Consider the following 15,558-nt stretch of genomic DNA (forward strand, 5'->3'; position numbering starts at 1 on the left):
ACCATATTCTTTGCAAGTCGTTCCGTCTATTTGTGCGGGTTTTGTTATCATCTAACGAAATTGAAATGATAGATATATAACTATCTAAGAAACAATAATCAAAAATGTTCTGAACCGAAGTTCCCTAAAAATGTTGATCGTTATTAAGATTTTTCTACTAGTTTGACAATATCACGTACGTTCTCACGTTCTCGTAAGATTACTTGTCGAGGAAAGAAAAATATGTCTGAGCATATATGGTTCCACGACTTTTCTTTGTATAATAAAGACAGACATGCTATAATTCAGTCAAAACTCAGACTTCTAATATTCTTCGGTTGATGAGAAGAAGAAAAAAAACAAATTCATTCATCTTTTTTCTTTGGATTTATATATTTTTCTTTTTGAAACAACGGGCTACGTCAGTTTCTTGTAATACTTGGACAAATGAAGATTTACTAGAATGTAACTAATGAACCAAAAGAAACTGAAAGTTCTGTAATTAACAATTGACGTGACTTAGTTAGCTTCGTCATTCAAATGACTTGTAAAATACTTAATACACGTTTTAGGGTTTAGAAAACCTTTGAAAAAACAAGCTGCATTGTCGAGAGTTAAGACAGAGTTTGGTCTGTTTTCTGATTTCACACGAACTTCGCATGAGATTTTTGTTTTTTTTTTACTAAACAATTCAACACACTTTATATGCGTGTTGTTGAAAATTTGGTGAGAAAAAAGTTAGAAGTAAAGCAAGATTATTATTTTATCTGATTATCAAATTCTCGTTTGATTAAAATACTTGTGCTTTACCTATATGTTTATGGTACTGATAATATCTTGACTTGTCTATACAAAATTTAAACTACTTGAATCAGACATTACTGTCATGCTTGATGAGGAACCCGAAAGAGAAAAAAAGAATTATTGGTGTTACCCATTAAAGTATATATTGATAAAGATATCTTTAATTAATCGTAACTTCAGTGAAATTTTTCAATAATAAGAAGAGAAGATATAATAATATTCAATGGTTTGGTCTTATCATAATGGTCCCAAGATTTTGTTGCTGCACGAAAATGGTTGTATCTCGAGGCATCGATACCATTATGGTGCAAAAGCAAAGAGTAAAGTAGCATAGTAAAGCTACACAACATCAATACCAATTTAACATATTCAGATACTCTTTAACTTATAATATGGGAACTAACACATATGTATAGAAAGTTTGAAACAGTTTATATCCTTAATAATTAGTGCTTATTAGCTATATAAGCACTAATAAGAGCTCTTAAATATCATTTAAACTATTTTTGAATGTATTAATTATGAAAACTCAGATGATATATAGAGTACTACTAGTTTGATTAAAGAATTGGTAGTGAAGTGATAGATAAGTTATCTCTAAACATTAAAACCAAAAAAAAAGAGTTGGACCAAAATCTGAATCTACCACTTTCCTTCTTCTCGTTTATTTTTTTGACTATTCAAATCTATATTATTCTCGTGAAAAAACTAGAAAACTATTTTAATAAGAGAACATAAATAGTATTCATTATTAATCCAAAAATAGTTTCAGTAACTGATAAAGTGATACTGATTAACATATATGTCAAAATTTATATCAATTTAATATTTAGAAATTAAAGCCTTGTCATATTTTTTCTTGGTGAGAATTTGTAAGCTTAGACATAGTTTCCTCGCATTCACTAATAGATATTTTAAGTAAATTTTTTTGGATCAAATAGCTTTTCTTGTCACAATAAACCTAATTAAGAACTATGATCTCAGTTTTCTATCGAGATAATCAGAGTGTCATATTCACTAGCTACCGATCAACCAAAATATACAAACATAAACTAACCATTTTCTTTTCATATTCAAACTAACCGTCACCAAAATAAAACTTATCAAATAAATGAAGCCAAAAAACTCATAAATTTAAACCGTAATTAAGCCTGTCTAAAATGAAAGTAACATCTCAAACTAATTGTTTTCTTTTACTGTTTTAAGTTTCTAACCTAAAATGGAACGATAAAAAAAAACTTACATATTAATTGCTACTAGCTAGTATATCTTTGTTAATAAGAAAACAAAAACTCATTCTGAAACGGAGCTAAAGATTCTAAACTCTATTAAAAATTATAGTTTACGTTAAAATTAGATATTTAAATCCTTATAAACATAATAGCAACTCTATTCATATGGAATACTCAAAAAATATGGATGTTGTAATTAGCTTCCGTACAAGTCATGGACTGACACTTGTTTCTTACCAGATTAATTCTTGACTGATAGATATATAAAATCACAAATTAATAACGTATTGCTTGCTTTGCTTCTTCACTTGAACATAATTAAAAAAAAATATAATCATCATTTTAAACTGACTGCTTTTAAAAAGCCTTTTTACTCAGTCGTCTAATTAAAACCACTCAACCAATACAAACACAAATTAATATTCTAATATAGTAGTAGTTCACCTCGATCAATGCTATGTAATTCTGCATAAAATAGGCCAAATTTAATTCTTTGCGGATAACTATCACATTTAAACAGTACTAATCATGTTTTAATAGAATTAATTTATCCACACACAGAAAAAAAAAGAAGATTAAAAATGGTGCTAAGTAACAAATATTACAGCCCATGATTAGTTGTCTTATTACAGAGATAGGTGATGCAGTTATAGTACCTATTAAAGAAACAAAACTTACTATTCAACTTAAGTATTATGCTACTTATACTTTTCATTTTTTTTTGTTCTTGTCAATCTATATAGAGTAATGAAACAGAATAATACAAAAATATTTCAACTATACATTTATCACCATTTTTTTGTTATATTTCTTTTTTTTTCAGCTCTCACTTTCTTAAAAAAAAATCTTCTATTAGTAATTATTATCATATTTAGACACATATACAGTTAATAAATAATTATTTTATTTCTTATTATTATTTTAATCAACAAAAATGTTAAAATTATATATGTTTATAGCACTATTTTAAGAAATAATATATTGTATAATATTTATAAATAAAAATAAAAATCGGAAAAAATAGAAAGGAGAAAGAACAAAGCAATAAATGAGAAACCTGCAAAGTTTTCATCTTTGCACCATTCTCTCTTTTCCTCACTTCTCTCTCTGCTTCTCTTTCTTCTCCTTATTACTTCCTACTTCTCTCTATCTCTCTCTCTCTTCACATTATTATATTCTCTCTGTTTCTTCCAATCCAATCTCTCTCTCTCTCTCTCACACACAGAGAAACTAAACTGAATATAGCAGTTTTTGCTTAGAAAGGCCATGACCCAATCACCATCTCTTGTCGAACAGGGTATTTCTCAACAGGTCAGTTATTTTTATTTTCCTTTTTCTTCCTTCCTTAAAGCTTCCTCTGTTTTTCATGTTCTGTCTTTACTCTGTTTTTGTTCTGTCTGTGACTCTGTTGTAATGGGGTTTTTCTTCTTCTTAAAGACAAGATTTTTTCTTCTGGGTTTATGATTTATGTGAACAATGCGAATTTTACAGAGAACTTATGTGGTCGAGATTTGAGTTTTTTCGTATTGGGACTAAGAACAAGTGGAAGTTTAAGGGTTTTTGTTTTTTTTTTTCCTATAATGTTTTGCTCTATTTTGTGTTTTTGTTTGCTTTCATTTTTATGAATTTTTGGATTTGTTTATGCGATTAGGACTTGGTAGGTCCTTTGCTTAAACCATATCGAGTTTTGTATTTACCGGAAACAAAAGACGTGAACGCTTTTTGTTATTTTCTTACAATGTTTGGTGAAATTAGATAAGTTGTTAACTTGTTAAAATTGTGACTTCTAATTATTAGTGTAATCGTAATTTAGCAGGAGTTTTGATTTCGGATTAAAAAGTCTGTATTTTTATGGAAATAAATGAGTTGTATGAGAAAAGTCCAAATTTTTATTGGACTTTGTAGTTGACATCTATTTGAAACACAACTCTCTAATTCTGAATATAAAAAAGGGTTCTAGAGTTTTTTGTAATTAGGTTAAGTTTAGGTCATACTTAATGGGATTTTGGGATGAAGGCTCATTTCTTAATTAGGGTATAATAATGAACTTTTAAGTTTACTTCTGTATGCATAAAAATCTTTTGTTGAAATGTTTCAGCATTTGAAGACTGTGTCTTGTGCCAATGTTCTCACTTTGGCTTACCAGAGCCTTGGAGTGATCTATGGTGATCTTAGTACATCGCCTCTGTATGTTTACAAGACCACTTTCTCTGGGAAACTAAGCCTCCATGAAAACGATGAAGAGATTTTTGGAGTGTTCTCTTTTATCTTCTGGACATTCACACTCATTGCTCTTTGTAAATACGTTTTCATTGTTCTCTCGGCAGATGACAATGGAGAAGGTAAAAGTTTAAGCCTTTTTTTTTTTGAATCAGCACTATGAAACTTCTACTTATGTTTTAGATGATATTGATGAATTGTGTGTGTTTTGTTTGTCTTGAAGGTGGAACATTTGCGTTGTACTCGCTTCTCTGTAGATATGCCAAGCTAAGTATATTACCAAATCATCAAGAATTGGATGAGAAACTATCAACATACGCAACGGGAAGCCCGGGAGAGACTAGGCAGAGCGCAGCGTTTAAATCATTCTTCGAGAAACACCCCAAGTCTCAGAAGTTTTTGCTGATCTTTGTGCTTTTAGGGACATGTATGGCCATTGGTGATAGTGTCCTCACTCCAACAATCTCAGGTGAATATCCAGACAACTTCTCTGTAATGAACCTTTAACAGATCAATACCGTTTTCAAACATTTTGGTTTCTTGCAGTTCTTTCAGCTGTTTCTGGAGTCAAGCTCAAGATTCCCAACCTTCACGAGAGTATGTCTTGAATTTGCTTGTGTAATCTGACAATATATATACTAATTAAAGGCTAATGTCTAGTTTTGTTTATCTTGTATTCAATTCTAGATTTTGTTGTCATCATAGCGTGTATCATCTTGGTGGCAATATTCTCAGTCCAGCGTTATGGTACGCATAGAGTCGCTTTCATTTTCGCTCCAATCTCCACTGCTTGGCTTCTCTCCATCAGCTGCATTGGAGTTTACAATACTATAAAATGGAACCCTCGTATAGTCTCTGCGCTTTCGCCTGTTTACATGTATAAGTTCCTCAGAAGCACCGGGGTAGAAGGATGGGTTTCACTTGGAGGAGTTGTTCTTTCAATCACTGGTAAAAACATTAGTTGATGAAACTATATGTTATAACTTATAATATCATCAAAGTTATATGTTCTTCATTCTTATATTGTGTTTATTACTCCCCCTTAGGTGTTGAGACTATGTTTGCTGACTTAGGCCACTTCTCTTCTCTGTCCATAAAGGTAAGACCTTAAACTTCATAAGATATGACCCAAATGAAAAGAATACTCTTTTAGTAACTCTAATGCTGCCTAAAATTGAAATATAGGTGGCGTTTTCGTTCTTTGTATACCCATGTTTGATTCTTGCATACATGGGTGAGGCTGCGTTTCTCTCTAAACACCATGAAGACATTCAGCAAAGCTTCTACAAGGCGATACCCGGTAGATTCTTGAACCGTATAGTATGAGATCACTTTAGACTTTGAATGGGATTTTAACTCAAGATAAGTTTGTTTGCAGAGCCTGTGTTCTGGCCAGTGTTCATTGTGGCTACATTTGCAGCCGTGGTGGGAAGCCAAGCTGTTATATCCGCAACATTTTCGATCATAAGTCAATGCTGCGCGCTCGATTGCTTTCCTCGGGTCAAGATCATTCACACTTCTAGCAAAATACATGGACAAATCTATATCCCTGAAGTTAACTGGATGCTGATGTGCCTTTGCTTGGCAGTCACAATTGGGTTAAGAGACACTAACATGATGGGTCACGCCTATGGTATAGACTATTATGATCATTGACATAAACTTCAAAAGTTCTTGAAAAAGTTGAAAACTTTATGTTTATAATCTGTTTTGTTTCTGCAGGACTTGCTGTGACCTCTGTGATGCTTGTGACTACATGTTTGATGACTTTAGTGATGACAATTGTCTGGAAGCAAAGAGTCATTACAGTTCTTGCTTTCTTGGCCTTTTTTGGTTCCATTGAGTTTCTATATTTCTCGGCATGTGTCTACAAAATACCTGAAGGTGGTTGGATTCCGATTCTTCTCTCCTTAACATTCATGGCAGTAATGTACATTTGGAACTACGGAACTACAAAGAAACATGAATTCGACGTTGAGAACAAGGTCTCGATGGACCGGATAGTCTCTTTAGGACCGAGTATCGGAATGGTGAGAGTTCCAGGAATCGGACTGGTCTACACGAATCTTGTGACAGGAGTTCCCGCTGTTTTCGGACATTTTGTGACGAATTTGCCGGCTTTTCACAAGATTCTGGTGTTTGTATGTGTGAAGTCAGTTCAAGTTCCATACATTGGAGAAGAAGAGAGGTTTGTGATAAGCAGAGTAGGACCAAAAGAGTATGGAATGTTCAGAAGTGTGGTTAGGTATGGATACAGAGATGTTCCAAGAGAAATGTATGATTTCGAAAGCAGGTTAGTGTCTGCTATAATCGAGTTTGTTGAAACCGAACGAGAAACCGAAGAAGAAGAAGTGTCGAATGCGAGAAGAAAGAAAGAGGAATGTATGGAGATAATGGAAGCTAAAGAAGCTGGAGTAGCGTATATACTGGGACATTCCTACGCAAAGGCGAAGCAATCGTCGTCGCTGCTGAAGAAACTAGCAGTGAATGTTGTGTTTGCGTTTATGAGCACAAATTGCAGAGGAACAGATGTTGTGCTTAATGTTCCTCATACTTCTCTGCTTGAAGTTGGAATGGTTTACTACGTCTAAGACAGAAACATACTTAGCTTTAACCTAAGATCAATACAGTCTAGTAGTTGTAGTAGTAGTACAGTATAGAGAGATATCTAACTTCATTTCCAGTTGTTTTAGCCGAGAAGTTTTATTGTGTAAATATACTTGAAGTTTATGAATGAAAATCAAGAAATGATAAAATCTGTAATTTTATATCTGTTTATAAAGTAAACCAAGTTCAAATTTGTTAAAAAATAGACTTTAGAAATCATAATATTCTCTGTGGCCAAATTAGTATATAACCTCTGTTTCTTATGTCTACTAAGCCCAGAGAGCAAGCAGTGACATAGAGGCAGAACCCATAACCAAAGCCACAAAACACAACTTCTTAAGCCGAGAACCCGATTCACCGGCAGATGTCAGCATCTTGTTATGGAAGAAATCCAATGCAATAAGATCAACTAAGGCCATGTATATAAGAATCCCTGAAGATAGTGATCCTAATAAACCCTCCATTATCAATGCGTTCGGGTTGTGATCATCGTACCCGGTCAACGCGAATATCACCATCCCTAGTACAATCCCGAGAGGCGTGGTAACCGCGAACATCAAGCACATATACACCACTGTTCCTGCCTTAAACCCAGCCTGGCCATCAAATGATACACCCATTCATCAATCCTAAGTTTCATGTATCTTACATGAAACTCACATGTATGTTATATTGGTTCGGTTTTCGGATAACAATGTTTTGGTATGGTTCTATCTACGCTGGTTAAACCGGCATGACCATCTCTAAACTAGGATGTCATTATGTCAACATTTTATGATATGCAAAATGTCAAACATCTATCTAAGTGACTACTAAGTCTACTTCTTAGTAATAATTAGTTTAAAAGTCAGAATTATTAACACATACATTTTTTCTTCAATATAATTATTGTTCTCCCCTGACAAATTTCAACTCAATTAAATTTTGCAATAAATTAGTTTACCAAAGAAATATTAAAAAATAGGAGAATTCAAGATTAGAGACTAACCTGAGCGATGCAACCACCAAGTCCTAAACCTTCAAAAATCTGATGAAACGAAAGAGCAGCAATCAAAGGTCTAATGGTACACTTGTTTTGTGACATTCCCATAGTTACTCCAATTATAACCGAATGAAATATAATCCCAATTTCAAGAACTTGTGACACTAATCTTTGTTTCATCTTCACAATCTCCTCCTCACTATTTTCTTGTATTTCCAAATCACCCCCAAACTTTCCTTCTTTCATCTCTAACCCCCCAACCGCCTTACCAACCGGCATATACTCCATCCCTCCTCCTCCGCCGCCGCCACCACCGTGTCCCATATGTTCACTCGCCGTTAAATCAACCAACAAAGCCGTTATAGCTCCGATCATGGTAACCAAACCAGCAAAAGGAAAGTCTCTCCACGGATGACGAGAGGACACTTGGCAATCAGCTAGGGCCTCGAACGCTTCCGGTAAAACGTGGACTAGCGAAGTCGAGAGAATCACGCCGGCGGCGAAAGACTTGATCACAAGAATCGCTTTGTCGTAGAGAGGCTTCCCGTGAAAGTATCTAGCGAGCAAAACAGGTCCCCAAACACCTAAAACGCTCGTCAAGAAGATGACAAAGACTGAGATAAGCTTTAGATGTGTAGCTGCGTCTCCGTCTCTACATGCAGCTGCTCGTAACGCCGCCTCTGTTCCGGTGACGCAAGAAGCCATGGTTGTGGTGGTGGAAGAAGAAGAAGAAGAAGAGAGAGAGAGAGAGGTTAAGAATAGTACTGAGAGAGAGGACCACGATGGTAATGGCAACACGAACACGAAGTCTTTTTGGTAATAAGGCCCACTTACACGTCAAAACGGTTAATAAAGAAGTGCTTTGTTGAGTATGACTTCCATTTTCCTTATTGGAAAATTTTATATATTAAAGGGTTTTTTCCAATTTTTGTTTTGTTACCATTGTGCTACTTTTTTTTTCTTTTGCTTTATTTGAAGTTGATGAAGATGACATTCTTGAGTTTACTTGTATTTTGTTCTAACTTATCATGGACCGTTTTAAAGCCCATTATGGCTAAGCGGCCTAAGCCCAATTTGTTTTGGCTCGAGACTATGAGGATGATTTGAATCATTTGATGGCTAAATTAGTTTCATTTGCCGCGATAAGGCCTCATGTGAACTGTTTTACATTTCAACTACTACTTGTACGTCTTGGCAGGAGCAAGAAAGTTTAGAATCATTCGGTCAAAATGACTAACCAAAATTATAAAAATCATAAGGATACAATTGTAGAAGAAGCCGGTAGAATGTCAATATATTAGGCTATTAGGTTAGGTAATATAACCTTAAGTTTCTTTAGCTAAGATTAAAATATTAATAAGTTTCCTATCTTATTGATCTCCCAATATTACTAAAACTGTAGTTATATACATATATGTGGGTATGCAAGTAAAGTCTAATATAGAGAGGTACACAGCACGTAGAGATCCTTAATAGACACTTTTTTTTTTTAACCACGAACTCTTTTTTTTTTCTCCGCAATTCGATATGAAAAAGTTGTAAATATTTACATAACAAAATATACATTCGTAGACTAGACTCCATGCATTATTCGATTCTAATCGAATATTCAGTTTTGTGTCCTCACCAAAAAGCAGATAGATTCCTACTTCGTGATTATAAACCTTTAAGAGATTATCTTTAATTAATGTGCTGAAAACATTAGAGAAATCTTATGTATAAACCTTTAAGAGATTATCTTTAATTGATGTGCTGAAAACATTAGAGAAATCTTATGTGGATCTCACCTTGAGATTCTCACGTCTCGATTGGATTAATATCAAATCTTATGTTATTATTATTATTTTTTTTGTTTCGTCGACGGCTGACTTACCTAAATTAATAATAGAGTATTAAGTTCAAACAATTGCTTTCACGAAAAGTCATTTATATAGTATGATAATTTGTGGAAGTTACTGATATATTTTTTTAAAAAAATATTAAAGTCAAATGAAGCAAAAAAGAAAAAAAAAAAAGAAGAAGCAATAATTGGTTCGACGTATGCAGAAAGATTGGGGCATATAAAGTACACGCAGCTTCCTAGTTCGGCAAGAGGACATCAACACCTAACTGTGGGCTGTTTTATCTTTCTAGGGTACTTAGATTATGATGATTTATTTGAAGCCCTTCACACACACCAAACTGTACGATTGGGTGATTTCATTTAGTATCCACCAAAAAAATAGAAAAATATATGTCTAATGGTCGATCAGAATTTCATTAGATATGCCATCAAAAAACATTGCATTAGATGGCTGACCAATGAAGTTGACATGTTCCTAACATGTGAAGTACATTGTCAAATACAAAGTGGACTACATATAGTTAGGTCTAACATGGTAACACAAGAAAACGCATCCAAATTTATCTCCGTTACTTACATTTCTATATATATAACTGTGTGTATATCTATGTTTTAATGATCAGAAATTTCTAATAATTTTTAGGTTTTCTTATGAATTATTGTCAACTCTATATATAGTCTAAAGGGAGACTATACACTTACTGAGATTTCATCTCATCCTCACGACCTCGAATTCAATTTCAATCTCAATCTCATTGAATTCAGTCTATGAATTATGTGTCAACAACATTTTTTGGTTTTATTCCATCTCCAATGAATTTTATTATTCCATTATTTGTTTAGCACTTAATATTTTTCATCATGCAGTTTTTTTTTATTGTTGTTGAAAAAGTCATGCATATTTGATAATGTTGCTTATAATGAAAATTTGAGCGATTATATTATCGTAATATTCAAATATATGTAATGAATAAAATACATACACCAAATTATGTATTTAATTCATTGCATATAAATTTGTTTTTAAAAGAGTAACTTTCCATATATATAAATTTGGTTCAAATATATAATAATTTAAGTACCTACTATATATGCATATACCATTCATGATATTTATGCTAACGTTGACTTATAAATGATAATGAAGATGGGGAATTTACACACACACAAAATACACATATCTACACTGGAAACATATAATTTCATATGTACTAAAAATAAAATAAAATAAACATCGATCAGCACTCAGTAGCATCAGCTGCATTAACATGTTTTAAATACCACTGTGTAAGGACAATAAAAGAAAACACGAAAGCTCCAACAATCATTTCATCCACTCAATTTAGTAAGACTAAATACACATAAATGTAAATGTACACAAATTTGTGCGAACCATATGAATATCACATGGAGTAACTCGACGTATCAGGAAATGAGTTATACCTATCTTTAAAATAGAGGACGGCACATCAATTTAAAATTTTGGTTATAAAACCTAATAAAAAGGGAACATATAAAGGACCACATCAATAGCACCACCAATCTCTCCTTCGTATTAATTCTATACAATACTGAGAAATACTTACATTACAAATTAATTACACTTAACTAATTTAAATGAAATTGTATAGAAATTGACTATTCTTTAAACAAATTTATAGCTCAAAAACAAGATAGGAAGAATGCTAAGGGAAACAAAATGGTGGCACCTACTTGAGGAAATCTTTTTAGATTTTATTATATTGAACAACGATTTATCATACATTAGATCTCGAAATAAAACACGAAATCATAAATTATATAACTATATGTAGGGATAGTTTCGTTTCTCTCGATATGTCATGCCAAGCAAAAATGCAAACTAAAACCCCACAACATGTCTTGGATTCATATATTGATTGTGTCTTAACGTTTTGTGAGTCGATGGTTTGATTGTTCTTTGTTGATAGATATGACTCAACGTTGATTTTGTCCGGTTTGACGGTTGGGCATTTGGCGGTTGTATTCAAGATTTGAGTATTCGATTGAAGACATAACTTGGTGGTACACTCATCTCTTAAATGTAGTCTAAAACAATTAGGTTTCTTTCATTACTATCAGAATCAATAAAAATGAACGATAGAACCAAAAACAGTCGCGGAGTTGCATACTTTATTTCATGTCTAGTCATTAATTTTTAGGAAAAAGTAAAATGAATCGGCATATTGGGACAAAACAAGCGATGAATCTACATAGCTAGGTGAGCTACACATCTCTTGGATCCACAAAGAGCGAAGACCGCGGTTTAGATCTTAAGCACATATTGCTAAACTCACTGAAACCGTTCATCTTCTCCTCGCATTGCAACGGCTTGATGCACCACATATCGTCCTCACATGAAAGCATTTTCCAATGCGGGATACACCTACTCAAAGCATCATCATCGCCGTTGCTTCCTCCATCAACCTCTACCACCACGACTTTACGTGCACCATCATCATCTGACGCAGACATGTTATGAACGTGCTCACACAAAGCCCTAACGAGTTTCCCACTTAACGGACCTTCGGCGTAAACCCCGTAAAGGAAATAGAAACCAAACGGAGTAAACAGATCAGGCAACGACGTTATTCCCAATAACGACAAGAGTTTACCGAAAAGGTTTGAAACTTTAGTGAGAAGCAAATAGCTCAAAGGAGCTTTCTTGATCGTAAGTTTAAAGACTTTGCTACTATCCCAAACACTAAGCATCGCCCAGCTTCCGATGTTGTCATCCTTGTAGTAAGCCGCCCATGTCCCGACACTTAACTTGTTCCGCAAGATTCTGTCTATGTCGTCCGGGAAAAACTCTGTCGTGGCTACCACGTGTCTCCGGTACAACGACTCGGCTTCTTTCACCTGTCACTTAAATATTTGGTTAATGTTTGTCTTTATTCCATGTGAGCCTATATACATATGTTTAATTACTTTTGTGCTCACATGAATATTAGTATACTACGTACCTTTAGCATCCTTATTCCGATGTCCGACGGCAGTTTTGAACTGCGACCAGGGTTGACGGGATTGACAAGGATTGTGGGGTTTCTGAAGACGACATAGCTAAGTTTTCCGACAAAGAGACCGAGAGAGGCTTCATTGTCCTTTTCAGTGGCCATGTAAGCATAGTCGGCATTATGAGACACGAACCATTCCTCGAGCTTTCTCACCAGAATCGAACCAATGCCACGGCGTCGGTACCGAGACACAACTCTGAGACCAAGAACGTAACCTACTCTTACTGACTTACCATGATACTCCACTGGCTTTACTGAGCCTTGTATGGAACCCACCAGCTTGTTCCCAACTTCTGCCACCTATTAATTAAGGTACATTAATTTCTTAAACGTTATTTGTATCGATCCAATTAATAGTACTTAATATGCATGATTTGTAAATCCGTATCAACATATTTACAATGAACACATTTCAAGTTTTAACAAAACCTAACCATTTAAGGTATTACAAACCCTAGCGTGTTTGGGCCAGAGTTTTTCTTTGCCAATATAAATCATGTGTTTTATGGCTAAAACATCATCAACTATTTGCATCTTACATAATAAACTAGTTCGATTACCTATATATGCAGTTGCTGTTTTAATTATATTGTACAAATTAATTAAGATATATTGATATGTCTATAAACATCTTAATTATATCCAATCTCTATATTTGATATAGCTCATCAAATACAGCTATAAAACTATCTAAAAGATATGAAATATACATTCAAGTTAAACACTTATCTCATAAAAAACACTATTTAAAAAACCTAGAAAAAATATAAATTTTACGCGCGAAATTATATTATTATAATTCAAACTTGTCTTTTTTTCTCTTCTTCATAAGAATTTAGGCTCTTGAGAAAAGAGAACCATCTCCTAATTTGTTCTGATTTTATTTTAAAATAAGGAAAGAATCCTAAATTAAGAGAATTTAATAAAAAAAAAAAAAAAAAAGAGAGAGAGAGAGAAATCAACCAGCATAGTGAAGAGAGGACTGTTTCTGATCCTGCAGATGGGATCGCCTAAACTGTCTGTAGAGAGAAGAGTTTGGTCGTCGTGACCAATCTCACAACTCTTCTCCACACGTTCCATTTGAATTCTGTCCCTACGTTCATCGTAGCATCTGATCATCACCTCTTCATCAACTTCTTCTTCCCATTGTCCCAACATTCTCTATCTCTCGTTTTATTTCTTTCAGGAAATGAAAAAGTTGAAATGAAAAGAAGGATAACAATTCATACAATGAGAAGAAGACTCATCCAATGATATATTAATGTGGAATCTTATATATGGAGACACAATATGGAAGTTAATAAAGTGTCCGGGCGACTAGAATTATAGATATTTCATTTTTGTTTTGAATATTAGTTGTAAAGTTCATTAAAGTTTACCAAAACTTGAAAAATTTCATTGACTCCAGGAAAAATAATGTCTGTGCAATTAATATCCTAAATATACATGTAGACTAAAAAGAAGAGTAGAGATCACAACAAAATTTATAGTTAGTTTTAATAAGTTATAATTTTCGAAATTAATTTATTTATTAGGAAATATTATATTACACATCAGTGAAACCTACCTAGTAGGTATCATTAGTGCAAACCCTATCTTGGACTTGCCTTCTAACTTAGGTAAGTAAGTTCCACATACTTTGACTCAATCTTTTAGTAAGATAGTAAATTAGTAATTGTTCCACGTTTATGAATTTATTACCTTCTAAAAGCATTTTGTAGTTGACTACTGTCGTTGGACATGCGTAATTTTTAGTTTTAGTAAATTTATTTACCATTTCGACAAAATAAATTTTCTAATCTTTGTTAGACGCTAATAATCATGTGTTCGCAAATAATATTGAACTTTTCCGAAACAATTCATCGGATCATGTTTTTGTATTATATTTATAATCAATGTATACATTTTACATATAGTTTTAGTACTTTTTCATTTTCAACTATTTTATGTAAAATAAATTAAAAATAACAACAAAATGATAAAAATATTTACCGTTTTCGTTTTAATTTTTTTAGGCAAACGTGTAAGACCATCATCATTAGTGAGTTCTTAACAAATTTTATCTAAGATTTGTTAAAACCCACCAATATCGATAACCTAAGTGTATAGATATAGCCTATTTTTAGAACAAAATGATATGCATAAATGCTATTTAAGCTACATATTGTATATAATGAACCAAAAAAGCTATGTAATGTATATATATATATATATATATATATATATATATATATAAATATATAAGTGACTATGTTTGGTATCTAATAACGACTAGAGAAGTGATCTCTCTACCTTTTCCACACGAGAAGTGAACACTCGTTCATCATTTGTCCCCTTAACAATTCTCTTCTTTTTCCTCTCATGTATTATTATGTTTGTAGTTCTGTTCAAATTTAATATTCTTTTATTACAAATCTATAACAAAAATATAGTAAATCCTGAAATTTAAACCAAAAAATATTGAATGAATCATGTTGTAGATCCCTAAAATTTATGGTAATTTGGAACTGATTTGTGTAAAATTCTTCCTTTCATATGAAAGAAAGCAATTTTTGTCATCGAGTCCTTCAGCCACCAATTTTATATTATTTATTTAAGTTTTAATTCGTTTTTAGTATACTCTATTTTGATTTATTTTCTTACCTTTTGATTTTACCTAATACTCATTGTTGCTTCTCAAATTTCTATATATGGTGGACGGTAAAATAGTCAAGTGTAATTTTACAGAGAAATGTGTTGAATATGATGAATGATAATGTAAGTTAAACTTAATTGTGTTTAGCAATATTCAGTACTTAATAAAACAGTGCATCACATAAAAATACTAGAAAATCTTTTTGACAACTATACATCAAACAT

At 32.9% G+C, this 15,558-nt stretch overlaps 3 protein-coding genes across 3 annotated transcripts; 1 reads left to right on the forward strand and 2 right to left on the reverse strand.

Moving 5' to 3' along the window:
• The first annotated feature begins 3,160 nt into the window (after window positions 1-3,160).
• On the forward strand, window positions 3,161-6,991 carry LOC17887795 (potassium transporter 1). The gene is made up of 9 exons (XM_006293706.2): window positions 3,161-3,326; window positions 4,114-4,357; window positions 4,459-4,704; window positions 4,782-4,832; window positions 4,923-5,183; window positions 5,282-5,334; window positions 5,421-5,535; window positions 5,614-5,868; window positions 5,958-6,991. The coding sequence occupies exons 1-9, from the start codon at window positions 3,282-3,284 to the stop codon at window positions 6,824-6,826; spliced, it is 2,139 nt and encodes a 712-aa protein (XP_006293768.1). The 5' UTR covers window positions 3,161-3,281; the 3' UTR covers window positions 6,827-6,991.
• LOC17888591 (zinc transporter 6, chloroplastic) lies at window positions 6,984-8,701 on the reverse strand. Its single transcript, XM_006294468.2, has 2 exons — window positions 7,831-8,701; window positions 6,984-7,438 (listed from the first exon to the last, which is right to left on the reverse strand). Exons 1-2 carry the CDS (start codon window positions 8,527-8,529, stop codon window positions 7,112-7,114), a joined length of 1,026 nt encoding a protein of 341 aa, XP_006294530.1. The 5' UTR covers window positions 8,530-8,701; the 3' UTR covers window positions 6,984-7,111.
• A 3,210-nt stretch (window positions 8,702-11,911) lies between these two features.
• LOC17887644 (probable N-acetyltransferase HLS1-like) lies at window positions 11,912-13,857 on the reverse strand. Its single transcript, XM_006296335.1, has 3 exons — window positions 13,663-13,857; window positions 12,649-12,999; window positions 11,912-12,544 (listed from the first exon to the last, which is right to left on the reverse strand). Exons 1-3 carry the CDS (start codon window positions 13,855-13,857, stop codon window positions 11,912-11,914), a joined length of 1,179 nt encoding a protein of 392 aa, XP_006296397.1.
• Between the last annotated feature and the right edge of the window lie 1,701 nt (window positions 13,858-15,558).

This window comes from Capsella rubella, unplaced genomic scaffold (assembly GCF_000375325.1).
Source record: "Capsella rubella cultivar Monte Gargano unplaced genomic scaffold, Caprub1_0 scaffold_4, whole genome shotgun sequence".
Taxonomy (NCBI): domain Eukaryota; kingdom Viridiplantae; phylum Streptophyta; class Magnoliopsida; order Brassicales; family Brassicaceae; genus Capsella; species Capsella rubella.

What these genes read in the sequence shown, in the direction of transcription:
- LOC17888591 (XM_006294468.2), bottom strand. Translation starts at nt 8,529, where the DNA reads ATGGCTTCTTGCGTCACCGGAACAGAGGCGGCGTTACGAGCAGCTGCA. An exon ending in TTGGTGGTTGCATCGCTCAG is followed by an intron (nt 7,439 to 7,830) that starts GTTAGTCTCTAA and finishes TTTGATGGCCAG; the next exon opens with GCTGGGTTTAAGGCAGGAAC.
- LOC17887644 (XM_006296335.1), bottom strand. Translation starts at nt 13,857, where the DNA reads ATGTTGGGACAATGGGAAGAAGAAGTTGATGAAGAGGTGATGATCAGA. An exon ending in GTCCTCTCTTCACTATGCTG is followed by an intron (nt 13,000 to 13,662) that starts GTTGATTTCTCT and finishes CTTAATTAATAG; the next exon opens with GTGGCAGAAGTTGGGAACAA. An exon ending in TCGGAATAAGGATGCTAAAG is followed by an intron (nt 12,545 to 12,648) that starts GTACGTAGTATA and finishes TTTAAGTGACAG; the next exon opens with GTGAAAGAAGCCGAGTCGTT.
- LOC17887795 (XM_006293706.2), top strand. Translation starts at nt 3,282, where the DNA reads ATGACCCAATCACCATCTCTTGTCGAACAGGGTATTTCTCAACAG. An exon ending in AACAGGGTATTTCTCAACAG is followed by an intron (nt 3,327 to 4,113) that starts GTCAGTTATTTT and finishes GAAATGTTTCAG; the next exon opens with CATTTGAAGACTGTGTCTTG. An exon ending in CTTCTACAAGGCGATACCCG is followed by an intron (nt 5,536 to 5,613) that starts GTAGATTCTTGA and finishes GTTTGTTTGCAG; the next exon opens with AGCCTGTGTTCTGGCCAGTG.